The sequence below is a fragment of the Rhinatrema bivittatum genome, chromosome 10 (assembly GCF_901001135.1).
Source record: "Rhinatrema bivittatum chromosome 10, aRhiBiv1.1, whole genome shotgun sequence".
In the NCBI taxonomy this organism is placed as follows: domain Eukaryota; kingdom Metazoa; phylum Chordata; class Amphibia; order Gymnophiona; family Rhinatrematidae; genus Rhinatrema; species Rhinatrema bivittatum.
In genome coordinates, this window is record NC_042624.1 from 92,787,262 (window position 1) to 92,813,899 (window position 26,638).

General features: G+C 41.6%; 1 protein-coding gene across 1 annotated transcript in view; it reads right to left on the minus strand.

Moving 5' to 3' along the window:
* AK5 (adenylate kinase 5) overlaps window positions 1–26,638 on the minus strand; it is a 273,170-nt gene that overhangs the window by 245,110 nt on the left and 1,422 nt on the right. Inside the window, exons 2-4 of the mRNA XM_029618848.1 lie at window positions 23,457–23,627; window positions 18,320–18,489; window positions 18,099–18,212 (exon numbers count right to left, since the gene is read on the minus strand). Coding sequence (XP_029474708.1) covers window positions 18,099–18,212; window positions 18,320–18,489; window positions 23,457–23,627 — 455 coding nt within the window. The remainder of the gene's footprint in view (window positions 1–18,098; window positions 18,213–18,319; window positions 18,490–23,456; window positions 23,628–26,638) is intronic.

Here is a 26,638-nt window from a genome sequence, read left to right on the forward strand (position 1 = left end):
ATATTTTATTGGTGTTTGGTAAAGCTTTCAAAATTTGCATGAGTCTTTAATTATTGGATATTCTATTCATCTACTGTTTTTAAATTATTTTATTAGTATGATTTTACTATTATGATTAATAATTTATATATCTTGATTTTATTGTTTCATGAGGAATGGTGATTTTTGTTTTTCCATTGTGCACTGTAGAGTCTGGCGTGATGCGTTTTACAGTTCAGTTTTTGTCTGCACATTTCTATTTATACTTTATGTGGCTTTATTCTGTAATTGGTGAGGGTTTGTGTTCTGCATGCAAAGTCTGAGATGAAGCATTCTTAGCATGTGGTTTGTCTGTAGGGATCTGTAGTAGCTTGGCCTGTTCTGTTTTCCTGATAGGAGGTGTATTGATATTTTAGATTCTGGTGTAATATTTGTGGTATTCTTTTTCATAGGTAAGGTTGTTATTCTTTGAGTGTTGACAGATAGTATTGTGCTGATATGGGAGGACCATGCCAAAACATCATAATAGGTATTATGCCATATGAATTCCAAGATGCAAAGTTTTCTTGTTGGCATCACAACAGTGCATGAAAGTATCACAACATGTACATTAATTTTACCTCAGAATGTAATTTTTCATGTAAAATATGTTATAAATGCATAATTTAAAATTGTGTATGGGGGGCGCCAGGCTGTAAGGTTTGCCTAGGGTGCCTAATACCCTTGCACTGGCCCTGGACACTGGTGAACAACAGAATATCATAGACAAGACAGAAAGGAACACACTGGTCAGACATAAGAAACAGCAAAATCCACAGCAACAGCTGTGCTATGGTTCTGGCATCTGATCATAGGACTACATAGCTTTACTTATCTCTATTATGCATGTGCTATCAAATGTACAAAACGTACCCAAATGAACAAAACTGTCTGCATTATAGACTTAGAGGGGTTTGGTGCAAACTCTGAGGGTAGGTTTTGCCGCACGTGTGCTTTTGCTTTGAATTTTGCTCTGGAAAAAGTAGTTGCAGAGACGCGCACAGTTTTCTTTCTAGTACAAAATGTGGTTTTCAAACTCCATAATTGCTCCTACCCAGCCAGCGCCATTTTTCAAAATGGTGCCGGCTAAGCTCAGGCGCACCTTTGCCCCTCTCCCAAAGGGTCAGCTGATGGGGCAGGAGCAATGAGGGTTATACCTGTTCTCACTAGACCACCAAGATTTCAAATAAGCCTTGAGGAAGAGATGGGGGACAGTTTTTCAAGAAGGCAGGGCTTCTTAATGGGCAGTGGAATCTAAGGGGACTTTTTACAATTTTTTATTAGCCAATTTCAGTTATATTTAACTCTATAGTTTTTCCTGAATTCTCTCCCATTAATAGTTTTAGTAAACCCTGAAATTAAAAATTTAAATACACTTTATATCACAATCACAAATGAAAATTTTTGCAATTAGTAGTATAGGGCCTAATTTTACTAATTTTCCCTCCACAGACACAGAGTGGGAGTAGGCCAGAGTTTTTGCATAGGCAATGACACCTCATTTTAAAGATGCCACCCAATCCTGCCACTGGCACGGACCTAGGGGTCAAAGCACACGGCATGGATTTGGGTGCCACTTCCCTGTCCACCCTCACAACAGAAAGATGAGCGGGGTGGTTGTGTGAGGAAACAAAAACCCGTGAGCAGGTGCCGGCTCGCAGGCCCTGAGTTGATCAACTTTCTATTGCTGCCCAGGCAAAAGCACACTCAGATAACATCCCATCGCCATCTCTCTTTCTCTCGTTCTCTCGCTCGCTAGGGCCTCAACACTAGTGTTAAGACCCTAACGCGAAATGATAAAAATACCCTGTAGGTACCTAATTCACTAAGGGGTTTTCCCATAGATACAAATTGGGTGAAAGGCTTTAATGAGTCTGGCCCTTAGCTGGTTAGAACCTCAGTGGCACAGCTATGTCACTGAACATATGCGTATAACTGAGCTCTTAGCAGATAAGTTTAGCCCTGTTCTATGGCACGTCTATCTTAGCTGTAGAACTTATTTGGCTAAGTCCGAATAGCAGCAGTTAGCCGCACAAGTTGGCTAGTTCGCTCCACCCACTATACACCTATTTTTTTATGTGGCTTATTCGACTTATATGGCTAAGCAGTGGCCGCTGAAAGTGGGTGCATATTCAGTGGCTGCTACTTAGCCACAGAAGTTCCGCTTATCCGGCTAAATAGCACTGAACATGATTTGAATATTGACCCCTATTACAGAACATATAGCTTGGTTAGAAATTAGAGCACTGCAAACCAGCCAATGATTAGATTTTGTTTTCAGATTGTGAAGAAAAACAAACTCCTGAAGAAATATGAAATGCAGAGGTAGACTCCAGACGGTTCTTCATGAAGCAAGAGACTATTATCCTGTTACAGCCTATATTTTCATTGCCACTACTGCTATTACACCAAAGAGTCAATATTTAAATGGTTTATCTGGCTGAGTTCAGAACTTAATTGGATAAACCAGAGGCTTTTAAAATTCCCATGTTCTGACCATCTCCAAATTATGCAGCCATGTACATAACTGGATAAAACTTATCCAGACAACTTAGAGTCAATCTGGGGACGTTTTGGGGCAAAGTTCAGTTAGCTGGATAAGTTATCCTGCTAACTGATATTCAGAGTTAGGTGGACATCTTATCCAGTTAAGTCTGGTTATGCCGAAGAGCCGTCCTAAAGTTAACCTGATATTTATCTAGCTACTTAGGGCTTTAATTGTCTAAATTCAGCAGAGCTCCTAGTTGGCAGCACTCTGCTGAATATCCTAGACATCCTATCTGGCTAACGTTAGCTGGGTAACGTGTCTGCTGTCTGAACTGATGAATATCGCGCTACAAATATTTAAAGACACACAGAACAAAAATATCTGCAGGATCCAGTAACTCATCTGAAAGCTCACTACTGTACAAAAAAAAGCTTTGGTAGTATCCCTACTCTCTTGGATAATAAATTGCCTTGAAATGCAGAGAGTGAATCCTGGTCTGACTGAGTATATCAAGTTTATCATGAAAGTATGGCAGACTATGCTCCATCTAAATTGTAAAGATGGACAATATGTTATCCCTAATATCAAAATCCAGCAAGGGAAATTATCCCTCACCACTCTTGTTTTGTCTGGCACTGAATCCACTGAATATCTTTATTCATTCTTTGTGCTATGGATTTCCTTTTAATTCCAGAGACACTAATGATCTGCAGACATTGCACCTACTGTTTGTAGATGACTTGAAGATTTACAGTTCCTGTGATTGTCATTTAGTAGAACAAGATGACATCAGCATGGCATTTGACCTGGACAAATGTGCTGTTAGGGAAAATTAAACAAAGCTGAAAACATCTCTCTGCCCGATGACTGGAGTATAAAAGAACTTGAAGGTATATAGGCATGGAGGAAGATGCAACACTTCAGAACAAGCTGCTGAGGCGTGACTTTCCTTCCATGATCCCTGGGAGAGGGGGTATGTACCCTTGCTACGTGCTGCGGGTCCCAAAATAAAGTCTTTACTATGTAAACACTGATGAAATATGGCATAACAAATTAATCTTCAGCACCACAGAATTCATTTTCCTTTACAATCTTTCTTTCCTCCATCTGTGCAGGAGTAACTTGTACCAAGGCAGGGAAGTCTCCACCCTCCAGGGAATTGAAAAAGTGACGTTCCCAGGTGGATGGTGGATCCTTATTTGGGCAGGAAAACCCTTCCAGTACTGGCAAAAATATTAAAACTGTCCTTGGCACAGCGAGGCAATTCTCTCTCTTTGCCCAGGGGTGAAGATGCTGGATGGGTGTCCTCAATGGTCTCAAATTGGTTTTACTCGTGGTCATCAGATCTTCTAAATCTCTCTGGTTCTCTCACAGTGTCCTTTCTGGATCTCCGATGGGAGGGATCCCTAGGAAAGAGGTTGCTCACCCTGCTCCAGCACAAGAAGGAAGGAGCAGCCAAAACGTCCTCCTGGATCTTGAAACTTAAGTCCTTTTTCCCTTAACTGAGTTTTACACCAGAGTTTCTCCCTGCAGCAGGTCACTTACCTCCTCCATCCTCGTTGAGGATTTGGAAGGGCAGGCCTTCCCTCACCTGAACAGCCCCTGACACAGGGTGCCCTGAGTCCAGTTAGGTGCACAGGCTCTCGCTAGGCTCCTACCACTTAAAATGCAAAAATCCTGAAAATATACCCAGAGGAAAAATCCGAACCAGCCAGGAAGTGGATAAGGAAAACCCTCCCGACCCTGGTCAGTCTCCCCAGGGTGGGTTGGCCTGGCTCCTCTGACTGAGCCTGAAAAAATAACTCAGGAAAAAAAAATCTCTTCTCTCCCTCCTAACTGCTAGCAAACGATGAGGGACTGCCTCTAGAACCTCTGAGGGAGCTGCTTAACAAATCTCTCAAGGGGGACGGCTATTCCAGACCCTTCAAAGGGAGGGGCTGCATTTGAAGTAACCTTCCCCTCACACGTGTGTGTGTGTGTGGGTGTGTGTGGGTGTGTGATAGAGAGAGAGAGTTTGGGTGTTTGTGTGTACGAATGGGAGCCTGAGTTTGGGTGTTTGTGTGTAAGAATGGAAGGCTGAGTGTGTGTGAGAATGAGAGCCTGGGTGTGAGTACATGTAAGCATGGGAGTTTGCGTGTATGTATGTGTGAGAATGGGAGCTTGTGTGTTTGGAGGGGTAAGAATGGGAGCCTGGGCTGTGTGTATGTGTGTAAGAATGGGAGCCTGAGTGTGGTTGTTGGTGTGTGAGAATGGGAACATGGGTATTTTGTGTGGGGGTGTGTGTGAGAGAGAATGGAAGCCTGTGTGTGTAAGCGAGAGAGTGATCTTGTGTGTGTGGTAGAACATGTGAAAGGAGTGTGTGAGAGAAAGCATGAGCGTGTGTGTGTGTTTATTTGCGAGGCAAGAAGGGAAGAAGATAGGAGAAAGAAAAAAGCAAAAAGAGAAGAGTGACCCTGGAGAAGTAATTAGGAAAAGCCTGACAAGGGGAAAGTGTAAAAAAGAGACCAGGACCAACTGATTAGAAAAATAAACATTTGATAAAAATAAAAATAAAAAAAAAAGTAAGAGAAACATTTGGACAAGAAAAGTAAAAATATAAAATTTTGAGTTTTTAGCAATTAGAATATGCCATCTTTGGGTATGTGAATTTCTTATAATTTGCATTTTGCTCTTTAGATTTTTACTGTTCACAGACTTTCTATTTCGGTTTTGTTTACATGTTTCTATTTCTAAATTGTAGTCCCTTATTTCTGTATTAGGTAAGGGTCGGTCAATGTTCTTCCTGTGTGTGACTGAGGTACAGTATTTCTGTTAGCGTGTAATTTCTCTGTAGGGATTTGTAGCAGTCTGGCTTGTTCTGTTTCTCCAGTAGGTGGTGTATTAATGTTCTAGGGCCTGGTGTAGGATTTGCATTGCTGCTTTTTCATAAGGATGCTGTTTGAGTCCTGAGAGTCAGTGCTGTGATTGTACAGTATGGCAAAGTTCTAGGCATCTTTTTTTTTTTTATTTCAGGGGTTTGTTTTACTTCACAAAGGGGTAGATTTTAAAAGGCCCACGCATGCGTCCATATGCGTGCAGTTGCTGGCACACGCAAATGGACACAGTTATTTTATAATATGCGCGTGCCAATGCATGCATGTTATAAAATACTACTATTCCCGTGTACATGGGCGCCGGGTTTTAGTGTCTATGTGTGCATTTGCGGGCGAGTGGCCTCCTCCGCGTGCGGGGGAGGGGGGATTTTTTCAATTATGTGCAGCGACGTGATTGGGCTTTTTCCCAGTTCTCTCCCAGTTCACTCCAGTTAAGGAGCAGACCACTTGCATACAGAAGGCGGTTTTGAACGTTCTTGCAGAAAATATTTTTTCATTCACATTACTGTAACTGCTGTAGTAGATGAGGTGATTATTTTAAGGGATTAGCTAAATGTTCCCTCTAAGGGCTGGGTCGCTGTGAGCATAAATTTGATAGACGTTTTGCATCCAAGAAAGTAGGTGCTCACAGGGTAATGTAGGAGGATGGACTGTAGCAGCAGCAAAGTTTCTGATGCACCACTGACATCAGCGTCACCCCACGCCCCTGGGGCTGCAGGGATAGACTGAGGGGGAAGGATACGAGATGGAGCCCCAGCTCTGCGAGTCCAGCCGGGCAGGAAGACTATTCAGTACATTCTAATAATGCTTCTGTAACATTGCAGGTCCAAAGTTTCACCCTTCACTTCCCATCAAGGATTGCCTTGAGGGTTTCAAGTGTCCTTGCTGGGCAAGGGCTGAAAGGGAAGTCCTGCTCTATGTTGAAACTTTCAGTGCCAGTTATGTGACAGCAGAGATCAACCCAGCCCGAGTAAGTGGACGCACGGCCATCTTTCTTTCCACTGGGCTCTTAAATGCATCACCTCTTCAATGCAACCAGCCTCTGCTCATCCAAGAGACTTAAGAACCTTAGCTAAATTTCTTGTGCACTGGTCACAGCACCCATTAGAGCTACTGCATCTCTGCCGGTTTTCAGGCTCGCAGCTCTCCCTATTTTATCTAAGTGGTCACATGTTGATGCTTAACTTTGTTTTGTGGGCTGTGAGCCCAGTGCTGGTTTTCCTTCTTACATTCCAATGCAGACCAGTCTTATTTTCCTGCAACGTGCATTGGGATGGGACTGGATTCATCTCTCATTTAGATATGAAGGCTAGTTGGTAACACTGCAATGGAAGAGAAATTAGGCAGAAGGAAACTGTTGATTGTCCAGAAAAAAAAAATCACTGTCCCTTATACTGTAAGGCTTTCAATTTATTGTGACAAATTTTGGAGATTATGACATATTTTAATAAATTACGGAGGACCGTGTAAAAAATCCTGAAAAAAGTCACTGCCATTTTATAGTATTTATATTCAAAGTATCTTTAAAAACTATTTGGAAAGGGAAGAATGGATCTTTCATAGCATTATACAAATGATCTGAAAAATATGACAGGATCGTAAAAGCAACAGATACAGAAATGTTAGAAAATCACTAAAATGGAAAAGAAATTACGGGGGGATAAATAAACTTTTTTACTAAAAGTTATGGACAGATAACAGCAACAACAAAAAAATCATCACAGGGCACCAAATTCTTGGAAAACCACAGAAAATGTGCAAAAATTGTGGTTTCTACAACTTCCATGGCAAGCATGGCAAAAATAGAGGCCTAATTGTGAACAATTAGCAGAAAGTAAGTATCAAAAAGAATGTGACAGTCTCAGGAGGATTTAGTCACTCTCTTTAATTGCTGCGGTGAGTTAGTGCTTTTAAGATGTTCTAAATGTCTATTAAGGACTTAGAGGCTTGGCTATTCAAGGCACACCTAAGACAGAACTGAGGAGAAGTAAACATTATTTGCCATTAGTCTGTCAGCGAGCCCCTCAACAGCAAAGTCTCTGGCGAGCTATCATCGACAGTATCAGCCACTACACTGCAGTTTACTCTGACAGGCGAGCATGACAGATAAATAATAAGGTGTGATTTTAGTTTGCTTTTCCCCTTTCCCTCTCAAAGATGATTGTGGCTGTTCACAACCTGAAACACCCAGGTCTTTTTAACTGTACTTCCTCTTTATTCAAGCTCTTCCATCACTTGCCAATATGGATGTTTGCCCCCGTCCAGGACAGTCCACTTACTTTTCTTTTCTTAAATTAAAAAGCCAATTTATCTGCCAGGAAGTGAGAAAGCCAACTATATAATTAAGCACATCACTTGGCAGGACTGAAAGTATTTATTGATTTTGCTGTACTGGCACGTAGTTGCTTTACCAGAAGTCCACATTGTCTGTGGCCCATTTTATATTTCTAATTTTTTATTGAATTCACAAGAATTTTTATATACAATTTTTATTTTGTGAATGTAATTTTAACATGTATGGTAAAATTCTACTAACATATTGTAGAATATAGATAATCTAATAATTGAACAACTTTACAGATTTTCTGGAATGTTCTATTACATTTTTTTGGTTGCAACAGCTTCATATTGGTGTGTCAGACATACTATATTCCATCAAGAATACATCTCTAAGAAGGCCAATGATAACAAAATATCCATCAATTTCTTATTAATATGCATAAAAAGGGGTTGAATTTTGGCTCAAGTTAAAAACGTATGAGCAATAGTATCAATCATCAAGGCTAATTAACTTTGTTTTTGTGTCAGTCAGCATGTGTCTAATAAGTACACATGTATTTTCCTGCATTATTATATGCAGAAATATTTTCTGCATTTATAATTGATTTCCAAATAATGACATGAAAATTTACATTACAATTCAGTGCATTCTTTAGCCTTCTCATATTGTTACACAATATAACATATGTTCCTTTGTGTGGCAACACCAGCATTATCTTCCTGAATATTGAGTTTAGAGATTTTTTATCAGTGTCCAGAAATAAGAAATGGAGACATCCAATTCCATCTGACTAATAATCATTTATGGCTCTGACACCAGAAACGTGAGCAAATCTTTTTTAAACTAAGCTATACTACTAGTCTTGCCCACATTCTCTGGCAACAAATTCCTATAGGTCTAGTACTGTTTGATAGAGTAAATAACCCTTCTCTACTAACTTATTCTAGAGCACTCAACATTTCGTAAAGCTCTACCATGCTGCTTTTCAGTCGTCTCTAAGTTGAAAAGGCCTGTTTCAGTATGATGGAGAGAGAGAGAGAAAGAGAGATAGCCTTGCTATAGTGCCTCCTCCCTAGACAGGTATTTGTATCCCTATGGGAGGCCCACCTAGTAACTCGAGGTGAGGGTTAAGTATTAGTGTAGGGGGTTAGGGGCCACTTTCACATTCAACGTGAGACGTACGAACAGAACAGTGGTCTCTTGAGAAGATTTGATGACCTACGGAGTGAGGAAACTCACCCAAAGATGAGATTTGTGCGCGCACATGGATGCACCGATTTTATAATATGCGTGCGCTGGCTGCATGCATGTTATAAAATCCGATTACTATGCGCACCGGATCTTAAAATCCCTGTGCTCATGTGCGGGTGGGTTGGGATTCGCGCATGCATTTGGGGGGGGGGGGGGGGGGGATTTTGTAACCTACGCAAGGCAACATGATTAGGCCTTTGCCCAGTTCCCGCCCAGTTCGCTCCAATTATGGAGCGGACTGGGAGGGAACTTTCCTTTACTCCTATCTACCCTTCCTCCCTTTTTCCCTCTCCTCCTCGACCCCTAAGCTAACTCTAAATTTGTTTGGGTTTTTTTTTTTGTTGTTTTTTTTTTTAACTTACCTGCTCCTTCAGAGCACAAATAAGTTATGTGTACTGTCTGACTGCCGGCGCGCGCTTCCCCAGGACAGCGACTAATGGCACTTTGGCGCATACCGGGAGTTATGCGCATGGCTGGGCCCGTTCTAAAATGGGCTCAGCGCGCATGGCTCGGTCACGTGCATAATCCCTGGTTTTAACGTGTGCTGGGCTTTTAAAATTTGAGCGTAAGGGTTCCCTGCCATATTTTAAAGTAACTTCTTGAAGTAAACCTTCAGTGTTTCTCATATTAATTAAAATGCTCTTTTATAAATTATTATGGTATATCGTTCCCATTGCTTTTTCTGTCTCCACCAAAATAAGTAAGTGTTTAGCCATTGTACAATAAAAATAAAGGGGGAGAGTTTTCAATTTGGACTAACTGATTTTATAATCTGACAGATCAGAAAACGTTTCATTAACAACAGTTTTACTCAAGATGGGTTCAGTGCTCTGTTTTTCAAATAAAGTACAAGAAATCAGAATATAAAAACATTTAACAAATGTTCTATCAGTCTAATAAACAAAAGAATGCAGGGCTCACTAGTCTTATTGACTATCTCAAGTATCATATAACAAGAAAAAAGAAAATACAGCAAAAGACTACCCTTAACACCGGAGAAAGATAGATTACATCCTATGAAATATTATTAACACACACCCTACATTTTATGATTACCGGGAGAGAGCGTTTTCAAAAAAGATTTTAAAAGCAAAGAAAAATACCAAAAGAAATATCCACATTACACACATCCATGTGTGTGATTATATCTTAATGATGACGAAGCCTATCTAATGGCACAGATCGTGTTATATGATACCTGAGACAGCCAATAAGGCTAGCGAGCGCCTGCATTATTTTGTTTATTATATTGTTGTAACAAGGGGAATTATACAAAGCACCATCTTTTCTTTCTAAATGTTTTAATATAACCGTAAACTCCAGGCACTGTTTATTTACAGATTAATTATATGTATAGTTTTTTCCAAATAAAAAAAAATCATCAACTAATATGTGGAATTGATATCTGTGAATCGTTCTGAACCATAAAAGTAACATGCTAATGATTACCTTTTCTGATGTTACATTGTTATATGTTGCTATTTTTAATACACGTAGAATGACTGCATTGATCCAGCGAATATAAGACCTTTTAAATAAATAAAATAGTAACAAAGAGGACAATATTCAATGTTGTGGCGAGTGGAAAATGTATCCAGGTACATATGGGAAAGCCACTGCTTATCCTTGGGACTGAGCAACAAGAAATGAATCTGCTTATCCTGGATATTTAGTGGGACGGACTTACACACACAAGTCTCCTGCTGAATATACTCAAACGTTAGGTACATCATTTTCTCCAAGTGTCACAAGTTGCTGCCTGAGCCCTGCACACACTCAGAGATAGTTACTGGCAGTAAAAAGCCACTTTATTCCATTTACACTTGAAACTTTTACTTCCTTTCTTGAGACACTAAAATCTCTCTAGCAAGGTGCTTTGGTAAACAACTGCAGGCCAGCCTAAAGCCTAATCCTCCACAATACCTTGTGCAGATTCTAGGTCTCAGGCTAACAATTGGGGCACCTCTGCTCCTGAGTCTGGGCAAGTCCATCCCCTCTGACCGCCCATCTGCTTCTCCTGGAAGGCAGCGTTCCTGCAGCAGCTGCTTTAATTAGTCCCCAGCTGTGCTTCCCAATCACCAGTTCAGCTCCCTGTGGCAGCTCCCTTTACCCTGATTGGAGAGCTTTGGCAAGGAACCAAACTACCTTTCCCATCAGCCCCGTGCCTCTTTTTCCTTCTATCTTTACCATCCCTCAGGAAACTCTGGCTTACTTTTCTTCCATAATTAAAATTACCAGTGTGAGATGCCTGACAAGCTTTTAGTGGGTTACGTTGTCCCCAGGATGATACACCGTGCAGAAAGAGAGATTTGAAGCAGCTTTCAAGCCATGCTCAGAGTGGATGCCAAAAAATGTTTGAGGATTCGCGCCTACAGAGGGAAAAGAAGGAGAAGAGGGGGAGAAGGAAAAAAAGAAAAAAAAAGAGGGATAACTTTAGAGGCACATTGTGAGAGAGTAAAGAAATATGATAAAACAAACATGTTTACCCGTGTGGAATTCTTTACACACGGCACAACTGTGCGTTCCAAATAGGTTCAGTGGGGAGAGAGGGTGGAAGATGAAGAGGTTTTAAATGCCTAAGCGCCCCGAAAAGGTGCTGTCAATCACAATGACGTCTGCAAAAAAATGACGCCAGTGTGCGATGAAGGAGCAAAGAGTGATAAAAGACTATGATGCAAACTGAAGGCTTAAGGTGTCAAACGATGAATAGAAGGGCACAGGAAGTGTTAATGACAGAAGCAAAAGCTAGCACTGGTGGTGAAACCATACCAGTATGAAGAAGAAGAAAGGCTTAAGTGAAGGGTGAACGGCAAAAAAGGCTTCTAATAAAAGGGAAAAACTACAGAAAAGCTCCCCGCTCAATCTCTTTATTGAGACCAGCGGGGAATAAAAGAGTGGAGCTCAAAAATCCAACGTTGATCACGTTTAATCAAAAAGGGAGAGAAATCCCCACCACGAGGGGATTGGGACATTACCTCTAAGGCAAAAAAACGTAGATCAGACAACGGATGGTTTTTTTTGTGCGCCAGTGTTCTGTCAGCAGAGCCACCAGTCTGCTATTTCTGATTCAGGAGCGATGCTCTAAAATTCAAACTTTCAGCTTGCGAGAGGTTTTATCCACATATAATAAATTACAGGGGCAAATGATAATATAGATGGCTCCCATTGTGTCACAAGAAGATGTGTGCTGTAATGTGTAATGTTTCTACTTTGGGGGTGAACAAAAACAGATAGGAGTACATGAGAGAGGACAAGCAGCACAGTGGCCACAGGGGAAAAGTCCCTTAGGTGGCTCTAAGGAATCTGTTGGGGATGTTAGAAAGGAAGAGGCCAAAAAATCTCGGAGGTTTTTGCCACGTTTAAAAGTAAACCTCGGATGGACTGAAAAGATGGATAAAGGAGACAGTACCAACCAATATTTATGAATGATGGAACAAACCTCTCCGATGCGACTTGTGTGGGGTAAGACACATGCAATGCGAGATTCTGTATCATGGGTAGAGGGTAGGAGAAGCCAGTCCCGGAGTGCATAAAGGGCCCTTTTGTAAGCTTTTTTTTTTTTTAGCAAACGCCTAGGATAGCCATAGCCGAGGAATCTCGAAAACATGATTTGTGCATTTGAAATAAAGTCTATGGTAGAGGAACATAGGCGACGTAAACGCAGAAATTGTCCTGTGGGAATGTTATTTCATCACACCAAGTAAAGTTAGGCCTGCTGTTTTTCTAATCAGACATATGCGCATAACTTTACCTGGACTTTGCTGAATATGCATGCACTGGAAAAAGTTACGCCTCCATTCCCAGAAAGCCTTCATGGATACCCCTTTTTGTCTGGATAAATGTATGCATTCAGCAGGAGGAAATATTGAAACTCAGCTCTGAATATCAACTCAACTTCTGAATATCAACCTCATAACAAAGTAGATGATGGCAGATAAAGCCCAAATTGACCCATTCAGTCTGCCAAATTGAGATTCTTTTGTTTTGAGTAGATAAGCATACAGTTTCCTCCATGCATCCCAACACTAACTCCCTCTCCTTTCCTGTGCACCCCTGTTCCCCTACCGTATCTTGCCTTATTCTTGACATATCAACCCCTTTACCTACCATGCACCCTCCATAACTGTTCCAACCATGCCCACAATCTGTCAAAAATGTTGGCCTCCACCACATCTACAAGTGGGCCATTTCAGGCCTTCTCGTTTTCAAGTTTGCTTCTTACAAGACCAGTACTTAATCCAACACCTGAGCACCTTTCCGTGTCTTATTATCAAGTTTTGTAATAATCCTCATAGCCACCAGATTTAGTGAGGCTGTTGTCCAAAAATAAATAAATAAATAAAAATGCCAGCTTCTCCATGCTCATTGAAGTTTGGAATTTAACCATGGACCCCTCCATGCAGGTTACCACAGTGCCTTCTCAAAAACCTGATACAGTCATACCGCTGCTGTTTAACAATGTCAGAACATAAGATATGCCACGCCATGCTGTGTCAGACCAAAGGTCCACCATGCCCAGTACCCTTTCTCTGAGAGTGGCCAATCCAGGTCAAAATGTACTCAGCAGATCCCAAAGACTAGATCCATTTCTTGTTGGTCACTCCCAGAGAGAAGCAGGGGCTTTTCCCAATCTCACTAGCTAATAATAGTTTTATGGACTTTTCCACCAGGAACTTGTTCAAACCCCGTTTAAATCCAGCTATGCAAAATGCCTTCAGCACAAACTCCAGCAACAAATTCCATAATTTGATTGCATGTTGGGTGAAAAAAATATTTTTTCCATTTTGTTTTAAATCTGTTACCTGTAAGTTTCATGGAGTGTCCCCTAGTCTTAGTACTATTTGAAGGGATAAATAATTGTCACCTGTTAACCTGTTCCTCCCCACCCATAATTTTATAAGCCTCTATCAAATCGCTTGTCAATCACCTCTTCTCCAAGAGCCCTAACCATCCCCTTTATACAGTCATTTTTTTTGCCCTTCTCTGTTTCTCTTCTAATTCTACTTTATCCTTTTTGAAATGGGGCACTAAAAATGCACACAAGCTGCAGCCACATCATTGATCAATACAGAGGTATTATGATATTCTCTGCTTTATTTTCCGTTCTTTTCTGAACCAGTCTATTTGCTTTTTTTTGACACCCCGCTGTACACTGAGCTGAGGATTCAACATATTCTCCACAATGACACCAAATTAAAAGATCCCTTAAACGAAATGACTAGAGCACTGGAGTGCTCTGACCTGTCAGAGACTGCACACCCCGTTAGCAGAATATTGTTTGGTTGCACAACATTCATTTGCTGAATTAAAATTTTCGGTATTGGAAAAAACAGCGATCAATCCTTGGGAGGGGGTGGGGGGAACCATGATCTGATTCTTCTTCGGAAGGAATAAAAGTGGATATACAGAATGAACGCTATTTATCCCAATGGTATAAATTGAGAGATAGATTGATCTGTGGGCTGGTAAAGGTGAAGCTCCTGACCGGTCTCTGCTTTGCTTAGGTCTGCCTGCTAATGGTGAGGACCTGCAGGGGTCCTCCCTGCAGGTAGAGTCAATCTCACCTCAGCCCAAGGGTCCACAGATACAACAACAAGTTACAGCTTCAAATGCATTGTATTTTCTAAGTGGAGTCCCTTTGGCTCTGGGATTGCAGTGTTAACCAGTGGGATTTGAGAAGCACGGTTACAATTTTAAATTCTGGCCAATGATCGACTGTTGAATGTGCACATAGGAGTAAGGCTGTTGGTGTTTTTTGAAGTACATTGCCCTTACGAGCAGGGAACGATTTGGGATGATAGTATTTCCAATGAGATCCGAGGGTTGGTTGCAGTTTCAAAATCTTTGCAATGATTGGCTGATGAGTTTTTATAGAAGAGTAAGGCTGCCAGCGTTTCTTGGATCTATACCTCCATTACCAGCAGGGAACCGAAGCTATGAGCAATGTGTGCATGACTGGGTGCCAGAAGCTGATCAGTGGAGTGATTTAGTTTTTCTAATTTTGTGTTGTTGAATTAGCACTAATGCTTGCATGTGATTTTGATTTTGAGACCCCTGAGGAAGGCAGCATAGGTTCTGCCGAAACACTGGCCATGTCAGGAGGAACTTTGGAACGGGAGAGTCTGATATTATGAAGCGTCTGAAGTTGAAGTTACAAAATATCTGTGATTCTTTTGCCTTAGGAATATCCTATATACCTCAGATAATATGCAGCACTCTAAGCCATATATTGGTTTAAATAATTCTTGTTTTTTTGAATACTTTTGTACCTTTCTGACAAGTACTTTTGAAAAGAGAAGATTTAAGAGGCTTTTTTAGTCTGTTTGCAGAATACTAAGACTGTGGAGTTTTGAGTTTCTTGATAATATTAAGAGTTGAATAAAAATAAAATTTAAAAGATTTGTTTTGGCAAAAGGGATACCGGGGACTGGTAGATGATTAAAAGTGAATGTGCTCGAAGGTGATTTCTGACTGAAGCCCATTGAGGGCAGGATGAAGTAGATTACTACTCCATGTACATATTTTTCTGATACTATAAGTTCCAAGTTTTTTGTCTAAGACAGTGATTCTCAATCTTTTCCCCAATTGTGACACACCTGACAGACCACGCTCACATGTGTGACACACTGCTTATTACAATTCACGGTGGAAATAAAAAATAAAGGCCAAATATTATTTTTGTTGTTAAGAATGACACAAAGGAAAGATAAGTTCTCTGTCTGAACAGAAACTGCATAAATATTAAACATCCCATACCAAAACAGCACCAATTTCCAGCACTCAGTAACCACCTTACAAGGCAAAACTGAAATTGTTACACCAGGCCTTAAGACACCAATACACCTCCTATTAGGAAAACAGACCAAGTCAGGCTACTATAGAGCCCTACACAGAAACTACCTCACCTCAGTCAATTGTGGAGACCCTCACCTAACAAAGAATAAAGAGACCATAAAGCATAAATAGAAACATGCAGACAAAAACTAAATTGGAAACCGCAACAAGCCAGAGAGACTGTATGCAGAGTAACAAAGGAAAAAGAGAAACATCACCAGTCCTCATAAAACAAATCAAGAAATATAAAACCAATAGTAGTAAAACCATAATAATAAAAAGAACAGATTATTTTGAAACAACTGATGAATGGAATATCCAATAATTAAAAACTCAAATAAAAAATTTCTAGAGATCAATAAAATATTTCAGAATAGCAGGCACAAAGACCTAATAATGAAAAATAATAAGGATAAAAAAATGCTTTGCTCTGCATACCTGGGAACATTTGATATCCAGGTGCCCTGAAATTGTTTTGAATTAGCAGGAGGAGAGATGGTCGCTTGCAACTTTCTCCTCTCTCTCACTCTGGCTCTCAATCACGCACATATACATGTGATTTTTCTCTCTCATTTTTACAGGCTCTTAATTACACATTTACACACATGCTGTCTGTCTTTTCACATACACACACACACACACACAGGCTTTCAATCACACATTTATATACATGCTGTCTCTTTCTCTCACACACATAGACTCATTCACACACTTACACGCATGCTCTCTCTCTTTCTTTCACTTACACAGAGGCTCTCAATCACATATTCTCTCACTTACACCAGCTCTCAATCACACAAACAGACACATATGCTCTCTCTCATTTATACACACAGGCTCTTAATCATTCATACACATGATATCTCTCACTTACACAGAGGTTCTCAATCATACACTTACACGCATGCTATCTCTCTCACACACAAAGGATCTCAATCACACACATGCTCTCTTTCACACAAACAAGTTCTCAATCACACACTCACACATACAGGCTCTCAATCACTCACTTACATAGATGCTGTCTCTCTCACACACACACACACACACACACACAGGATCTCAAACACATATGCTTGCTTGCTCACTCACTCACTCACTCTCTCTCTCTCTCTCTCCCTCCCCTCCACCGAATTAGCACCAGGAGCAGCCTCCTCCACTTCCAGCCTTAGCGGCAGCAGCACCCTCCTCCACTTACAGTCCTTGCGGCCTCAAGAAAGGAGTCCCATCGGCCACGGGGGCTGATGTTGCTCCTCTTTTGCTCCACGCCACACTGCTCATTCTTCAGGCTGTGCCTCTCTACTCTTCTTCGGGCCACTGCTGCCCAATCTAGCATGGTCTCTTCTTCCTGTGCACGCGGCCACTGCATACCACTTCCTCTTCCAGGCCACAGGGGGTGGGAAGAAGAGACCCTATTGGTGCCACTGACTCCAGCTCTCCTGCCATGTTCCACCCAGGCTATCAGCATTTTAAGCCCGAGCGGAAGATGAGTTCCTATTTCACTGGAGTAGGGGGAGCAGCTGGGCCAGCAGGGGACCGGGAAGTGAGACGACACATGCATGGTATTATATTTATCTATATGTTACTATAAATATAATTATATGGCTTACACTTTTCAGATGCATTTCCATTAGCTATACAATTATCCTGATTTCTAGCTTTCAGATTTCACAAATGCCACGTGAACACACTGATGACTATTATTTATTTATTTTTCATTTACTGCACGCTTAACGCCAAGATGCTCTTGATGTTAAGGATATTAGTACGCATAAGCCCTGGGTACTTTGCCATAGACACAAAATGGGGAAAACCCTTTAGTATATCCGGACCTAAGTGAGCCAAAGACAAGCAAGGCAGCACAACAGAAGTAATGAGGCTGGGTGATCTGAAATATAAATACTGTATATGTGATTCAACTCATAATCTTGACCTTCCTTTCTAAAACACTGGTGTCATAACAATGAAACCCTGGAACTGTTCATTTTTGACAGATCACAGTGTTTTGCTTTAATGAGCACTCAATGTTATAAAACTAGATATATTTTTCTTGAAGATGGGTGGGAATCCATACAGCTCTAATATAATTACTATCAAGTTCTTCTTCTCTGTTTTGTTTTTAAACATACAGACTTGTCTTAATATTTGAAAATGCAGACTTAGAAAATGGCCTTATCACAACCTGTAATTATGAACGCCCAAAGAGTCTCAAAGCAGTGCAGCAGGAACAATAATATTTTTCTGGTTATCGCCTTTGCAAAGTATTGCAAGAACAACAGCAGCAGCAGCGAGATGATACTAAAGAGTTGTCAAAAAAAAAAATCAAAAAAATCAAAACATAAAATGCTCTTACTTGATCCTCAAAGGACAATGCCTGGGCCACATCTCTAGGAAATCCATCAATTACAATTCCTTCAGCTTCGGGGATCTGCATTAATCTTTGCTTTATCTCAGTAATTGTGGTTTCCTTTCAGAGAGAAATAAAGAAATAACACAACATTGAACTGCCACACTATTGAGGCGCTTCTGAGAATCTTACATCTTAGGAACGTGCTGTCGTAAAAGTTTGGGTACCTGTGGTGCTAGCTCGCCAGTTGTGATTATTTTAGCAATCAGGCTCCATTTCCTGTTGGTGCTAGTGTTGTGGATCTTCTTCCTTAATAATTCACCCACTGAAATGTATTCAAATCCGTAGCGCTTTGCTATTTTCAGGCTCTGAGTGCCCTTCCCACTTCCGGGTCCACCTAGAGTTAGGAAAGAGCAATGTTTTGAAGTGGGCAGAGCCATGTTAACGATTTATTTTCAATTTTTCACCAACAACTTGGCCCTCGCGATAATGATACTATGTATGCATCATGTACATGGCACAATATATGCTGAGCCCTACAGGGACATTACAGAATATATGATTCAACATCCAACTGAGGATCTATACATTAAGGAACAGGCAAGTAAAGTGAATTCAGCAGTGGCAGAAAAAGAAGATGATAACCTACAAGTAATAGTTCTCCATGTCCCTGATTCTCTACTGCAATCACTGGACATCTTCATGTAGGATTCACTTCTTATTTCTGGTGAATTTTAGCGCTCAAGTAATAACGCATGGCTATTGTGAGGGCCAATATCCCCCATATTCAGAAACCAGCCCTGTTCTGGAAGGAACAATTATAGAGATGAAAGTTCACATAACGATCCAATCCATGCTTTAATGCTTTGTTTGCCAACTGAAGAGCAGTTATGCAGTAACTGAGAAGATTTCTTTAATGAAAGGATCCTGTGTTCAACAGAAGCTAAGAGAAGATCACCAAATAATTAAGATTGCTAAAGACCGCAGATGCCAAGCTTTTTCCACATAGACACAAAGGGGAGTAAACCCTTAATACATCCTACAATAAGGAGGCAGAAAACTAAAAGGGCAGTAAGCCAGTGTAGGGACAACAACTCATATTTCTTGTCTAAATTATTGACATCCTATTCTGTAAGGGGGGGGGGGATTTTCAAAACATTTAGGGGCAGATTTTAAAAGCTCTACGCGCGTAAAGCCTATTTTGCATAGGCCTGGCAACGCGCGCAAGCCCCGGCACGCACATATGTCCCGGGGCTTGATAAAAGGGGCGGGACGTGGGCGGGGCAGGGCGGGGCAGGGGCATGGCCAGAGGCAGGCGCAACTTATATAACAAAGGTATGGGGGGGGGAGGGTTTAGGTAGGGGAAGGTGGGTGGGGGGGGGGGCAGGGGAACAGGGAAAGCCATTGGGGCTCCCCTAGGGCTTGGCGCGCATGTTATAAAATCGGGCATAGATTCTAAAATCTGGCCCTTAACTGCCTAACTATGGGAGTTAACTAGTTAAACCTTGCCAGTTAAAAATGGACCCACTCTGAATGGCTTAATACACATGGTGAATAAATTTAGCTGGTTAAAAAATGAGGCAGGCTTAGGATCCTTTAGGTCCGGGGAAAGAAGTTAGGCAGTTCGTACTAACTGACTAATTTACATCTCTAAAACTATACAAATGAATTGCAGGCTTAAGTCGGAACAGTCACATTTTGAGCAGTTAGATTTTAGGTAAAATTTCATCCAAAAACGTAGCTGCTAGGTCTGGCAGAAATTGAAGTGGTTATCTTTGGAAAGCGATCTCTGTGGAATGAAAAGTCCCGCTCAAGGCGAAAAAAAAAAGCTGATTTCTTTTCAGATACGTGGATTTTCCGCACCTTACCCTAATTTCCATTCAAAAGAAAGGCAATACATTTAAATTGTCCGTTCTCCAGTTGATCGTGAAACCATGACGGAACCAGGGGCAAAAGCTTTTTATGCTCCCCTTCAGCTCATGATAAAAGTGGGAAAATGCAGAAGGCCAGGCACCTCTGGCCCTCCTGTTAGTACCGCACTAGGCTAACCACTTTATCTGTCTTTAATGTGCTTAGGGACCTTCGTTTTCAGTTTTATTTTCCCTGGGAAGGTATGGCCATTTATTATAACCAACCCAACGGCAGAAAATCTGTGGACAAAAATGGCTCACTTCCCCCCCCCCCCAATGATTTTCTCCTGTTTTTGTTGGTTATTACATACACTGATTAAAATAAAATAAAAACGAAGGTCCCTAATTATGCTACCTGATTTATTAGATGCCTGTTTTATTTATATGTTCTGTATGTAATTGCATGTTTCTTGAACTTTTTCAGAAATTGTGGACTATGAGCGTGAATACATGATATATAAATAATCAGAATATCGCAGCGTCCTCTGGTCCTCCTGTCAACGCTGTGGCAGATCAAATCGGAGAGGGACTGTAAGCCTTCATTTGCCTCCCCCTCCCTGCAAGGACCAGAGGAACCTAGGATTGAAGGGGGCAGAAGTCGTTGCCTCTTATTTCTCCTCCTTCATCCTTGCATGGAGGATGAAAAGGGGTGGGTGGGTGTGTGTGGGGGGGGGGCCTATAGGCCTCTGGTTCCTTTCACCCCCTCTCTGCTAGAAGGAGAGAGCGGGACGTGGGGACCTTTCAGACCTCTTGCTCCTATCCCTACTGGCTCCCACAGTCCCCCTCCTCTCAAAAGGAGAGGACGGAGGGGGAAAAAAAGGAAGAGGTTTGAGGCTCCGCCTCCACCCTGCAGAAACCTCACAGGCCATGATGAATCTGTCAGTCCACCACCGTAAGGGGAGGAGACGAGACACAGAGGTGGAGGCAGCCACCCCTCACCCCACTGCTTCTGTCAACTCTCCTCACCTTCACCTTATCCCAGCTATGTGAAAAATCAAAGGAAGATGGGGTACATTTTATTCAGTTTTCTTTGCTTTTAAGTGCAAAATATTTATAAAAGTGCATCCTTTTTTAGACAAAATAGTTTTGCATAATTAATTCTTAAGATGGTGAAAATGCTCCCAATTTAAGGTACTATCAACCCCTAAATAACTGGCAAATAATACCAATTTTTGGTCACTACTCTTCTACGCTGGATTCAAACCACAGACCCTTGGGTAAAAAGCTCGCAAGGCCTGTGCCAATGCCCTTATCCAAATCCCTCACCTCTATTCCTTAGAATAAATCAGATCCTCTAATACTTTTTCGTTTTACTTTGGTTCCATCAAAGTTAGGCTCTTTGTGTTACTAAATTTTGGAGAAAGCATTGTAAAGAAAGGATGAGTATGAACCTAATTGTAGTAAGTGGGAGTGAAAGACCAATTAAGTGCCAGAAAATCAGAGGAACTGGACAGTCTCTTAGTTTATTGCCTCTATAACTGTTTATTAATGTTCCGTAACACGGTATGTAACTAATATTTTGTGGTTGAGAGGAATTAATGAAAGATTGCTGAAATATTAAATTATACATGAGATTTATTTGGATGCCTGGCAATAAAGTACTTGGGTAGAGAAAATACCTTCATTAGGATATCTAAAGACATATAGGTGAATTTGAAAAGCCTGGCAGGTGCCAAGGCTGGGAGATACACGAGAATGTCTAGCCGACGCATGTGGATTTTCAAAGGCGTCCATATACGCGTGCCTCTTCTGGTACACGCACGAGTGAGAGAGCCCAAAAAGAGGCAGGGGCGGGACATGGGTGTTCCAGGACTTTAACCTGAAATGTGCGCGTAAGTATTTACGTGCACAAGCACACGCCGGACTCCCCTGCTGTGAAACTTTATCGCTGCCCTGAATGGCATTTCAGTAATAAAATGAAAAAAAACCCGAGGCTACTCAATGAAGTTTTAAGGGTTGGGGCTAACAGGGGGAAAGGGGAGTGGGGTTTGTAAGTCCTATCCCTTAACTGGGTGAACTGAGAACGAACTGGGAAAACTGGTAATGGCATTGGCATGCATCCCTTATAAAATTCCCCCACTTACGCGGTAGAGGAGGCAATTGCGCACACGAGCGTGCATCCATAAAAGAAACTGTGCGCACATGTACATGCATTCGGTCTATTTCATACCATGCACGTACATACGTGTCTACGTTATGCAATGACCGTGTCCTTTAGCATGAGCCGGCACACACACACACGTACATATGCGCCCGCGCAGCTGTTTAAACGTTACTGTCCCTAGATGCAAGCTTTTGGGACAACTAAAGCCTCTTTTTCATGTAAACCTAATTAAGCTTTCGCTATCTGAATACTTATGTAATTATTAAACCGAATAACTTACTGTAAAAGCTTGCTTTCTGCCCACTTACGACATGCTCCAAAAAAAGAGGTGTCTCAACAACAAAAATAAATAAATAAATAAACCGTGAAACTGTGAATTTGGCCCCCATTTACTAAGGTTTTTCTCCCATTCTGTCTCTATAGGGAAAGAAGCCTAGTGAATTATGCTTTCCGTGTTCTTAACGTACCTAACAAAGCAAAATAAGCATAAAACTACTGGTAACATCGGACGAGGCGGGAAGAGGCAGCATTTATTCATGTTTTCCCGAAAGTGATTGTAGAAGAGACTCTGACTTTTTTTTATTTTTCACTCTTTCATAAATACTAAGGTAGGTTGGTTGCCATGGTTACTTGTAAATTCAGGAACATTAACTGTAGCTCATTTGGCCTTGGCCAGATCAAGGAACTATGACTTTCGAAAGCGTGTTGCAAATGTGTTAAGTTAGTTCACTAAAAATAGTATCACCTACAACTTGTTTGCCAATCTTTTTTTTCTGCATTATTTCATCAACATTAAAAATGGAACATTTTTTAGGGAAAGGATGCTTTGTGCTTGTCTATTGGAACACTGCGGTGTGAATTTTCAAAAAACTTTAAGTGTGTAAAAATGAGAAAGCATGCATAAGTGGCCTCTATTCGCGTATTTTATATATTTTATACAAGTAGAAAATATGCAAGTATTTTCACTTTCACGTGCACATCTGATTAAAAAGGTCTCACCTACAGCTTGCTTGTTGACCTTTACTTCTACCTATCCAAAAGGACTAACATGGCAATCACAATACTTTATTCAAGAAGGAAATCATTTTTTTAAATTACATCCTATCCATATCTCAGTATAAGAAGACTTCAAAAAACTTTTTTTTTTTTGGGGTGGGGGTGGGGAGGATTTGCAACATAAATTCAATAGAACTGTTTCATTAACTACTGCAAGGTATAAAATTAATTTAAAGTAAAAAAAAAAAAAAGAGTACCATTTGGGCCCCAAATAGGCCCAGAGAAGTTGTAAGTTATTAGTGATCACCATCCTAACGTTTTGGCAAAGCATCACCGGAACTTTATGATTCCTACCTATGACATGAATAAGTTTGGGCCGAGTTCTTGTAGGATCAAATACTTCATATTCTTCAATTAACTCCGCAGTTTCTGAGAGATCTGTGTCACTTTCTATGGAGAACTGATGGATTGGAGGCAGTCTGTCATATCGTCGATAAGGAAAGTTACCACTGTCTGGCGGCAGCACTGTACAGTAAAGAAACAACCCACAAGCAGTGAAATAAAGACAAACCAGCAAGACAGTGAGTGGCATGAAGGCTTGCATCAGATATCTTGCCTTTTTTGTTCATCTTAGTCTACCTTATGCTGTAATTGTCCTTTGTTACAAGCATCTGCCACCAAATGACACTTACACAACCCCTTTATGTGAGACACACTGATAGCCGCTGATCTTAATAAATAAAAACATCAACAAGGATTCAACTTCATCAGTGCCCCTTTCTATACGTCACATTCCTCTTTTCCTTCTGGCATGACAATTTCTGTTAAAGATTCTGTGTGACCTTCACATCCTGCTTCCACCTCCTCGAGTAAATTAGGTCTGAGAACTGGCACTGTGAACCTTCCTTTGCAACTATTCAGGGATTGCTCCCCTATTTTATATCCTCTCCAACATAATCTTGGCTGGTCCTGGGCCAGGGGCTTATGCACTAGGTCTCCTTCGAGAACCCTGCAATCTTGAGCCCTGCATCTGGCTACTAGGTGTCACCCTTAAAGCAATTAACAGTATTCCCTTGCCCCCTCGGGCTGTGAATGCTGACCTGGGGAGCAGAAGGTACAACTTGAGGACTGGATCGGACCTTCTGCAAGGCGGTGCAGAGCATCGTCAATGAGCCACCTGACCCTCTCCCCCACCCCATCTCTATCTGTGTATGCAGAAAACATTTCCTATAATCACTATACTACTCTACACATTTATAATTGTTCCTATAAAATATGATTGCTCAAAAATGCTTTGTAATACACTTCTAATAGATTTCTATCAGAGATGAGGGATTTATTTTTACTTTCAGCATCTATATGGCTAAATAACAATCAAAAAAAAACTTTGAGTTACCATTAAATCAATTTTTAAAAACAATTCTGGAATTGAAATAAAATGATGCAACACACCATCTCTAGCAAATCAAGGGGGCCGATGGAATTAGCTGAGTGTTAAAACTGTGCACTGAAATTCAGCACAGTTTCTTAACACACGAGCTAATTGTTTTTTAAACTCCTGATAGGAGTAAAAACATGCACACAAATGAGAAAATGATCACAGAAAACACAAATCATGTTTTCTGGCCATAAAATATGATTTATGCGCACAAAAAATGCTTTCTGCACAGTTCATATTTTGTGCACAGAGCATATTTTCTCCACATTAAATACAGACTACAGGTCCCTGTACCAGAACTCTTGCTTCTGCCCATAGACTAACAGCAGCACTGGAAATTTTACTTCCATCTCAGATCAGGAATACAATTTCTAGCACTAAGAGAATCTGAGTTAAGCCAGCACCTCTATCTGCATTGGGGTGGAGGTAATAGCGAATGCCTTCATTTGCATGTGGTTTCCATGCAAGGGCGCTAAGCAGTAGGGATGTGAATCGTGTCCTCGATCGTCTTAACGATCGATTTCGGCTGGGAGGGGGAGGGAATCGTATTGTTGCCGTTTGGGGGGGTAAAATATCGTGAAAAATCGTTAAAAATCGTTAAAAATCGAAAAAATCGAAAAACCGGCACATTAAAACCCCCTAAAACCCACCCCCGACCCTTTAAATTAAATCCCCCACCCTCCCGAACCCCCCCCCCCAAATAACTTAAATAACCTGCGGGTCCAGCGGCGGTCCGGAACGGCAGCGGTCCGGAATGGGCTCCTGCTCCTGAATCTTGTCATCTTCAGCCGGCGCCATTTTCCAAAATGGCGCCGAAAAATGGCGGCGGCCATAGACGAAAAAGATTGGACGGCAGGAGGTCCTTCCGGACCCCCGCTGGACTTTTGGCAAGTCTCGTGGGGGTCAGGAGGCCCCCCACAAGCTGGCCAAAAGTTCCTGGAGGTCCAGCGGGGGTCAGGGAGCGATTTCCCGCCGCGAATCGTTTTCGTACGGAAAATGGCGCCGGCAGGAGATCGACTGCAGGAGGTCGTTCAGCGAGGCGCCGGAACCCTCGCTGAACGACCTCCTGCAGTCGATCTCCTGCCGGCGCCATTTTCCGTACGAAAACGATTCGCGGCGGGAAATCGCTCCCTGACCCCCGCTGGACCTCCAGGAACTTTTGGCCAGCTTGTGGGGGGCCTCCTGACCCCCACGAGACTTGCCAAAAGTCCAGCGGGGGTCCGGAAGGACCTCCTGCCGTCCAATCTTTTTCGTCTATGGCCGCCGCCATTTTTCGGCGCCATTTTGGAAAATGGCGCCGGCTGAAGAAGACAAGATTCAGGAGCAGGAGCCCGTTCCGGACCGCTGCCGTTCCGGACCGCCGCTGGACCCGCAGGTTATTTAAGTTATTGGGGGGGGTTCGGGAGGGTGGGGGATTTAATTTAAAGGGTCGGGGGTGGGTTTTAGGGGGTTTTAGTGTGCCGGCTCACGATTCTAACGATTTATAACGATAAATCGTTAGAATCTGTATTGTATTGTGTTCCATAACGGTTTAAGACGATATTAAAATTATCGGACGATAATTTTAATCGTCCTAAAACGATTCACATCCCTACTAAGCAGTGTGTACTGTTCTACCACACATTTTTTTTTGTGCACAAAACTCCTTTTTTGCATCAGTTACAAAGTTTGCACACAACTGCAGGTAAAACTGTGCACTCTGCTGAGTCTAACTCATTACATCAGGCCCCAAACTTGATTCAGGCCACCAAATCAGCTGCCTTCATAGTGGTCAAAGACATCACAAGAGCACTTACACTGTTAAAGCAAAACCAAAACAGCCAGGAACAACTGCATTAGGTCTTAATTTTACATCTTTTGTAGGAAATGCTATTCATACAGTATACAATATAAAACGCACAGAGGTAGATATCCAGATATTTGCCTGATTATTTTAGACTTAGCCAGAAAAATGATGAGGTTTGAAAACCCTGCCATGTTAACCAGTTCTGTGTTGGCTGGATAACTTTTACTCCAGCTAAAATGTTATCCGGTTAACTTGGAGGTGAGGTTGGGGCCATTCCAGGATGGAGTTGGCTATCCAGCTAAGATAGCTGGA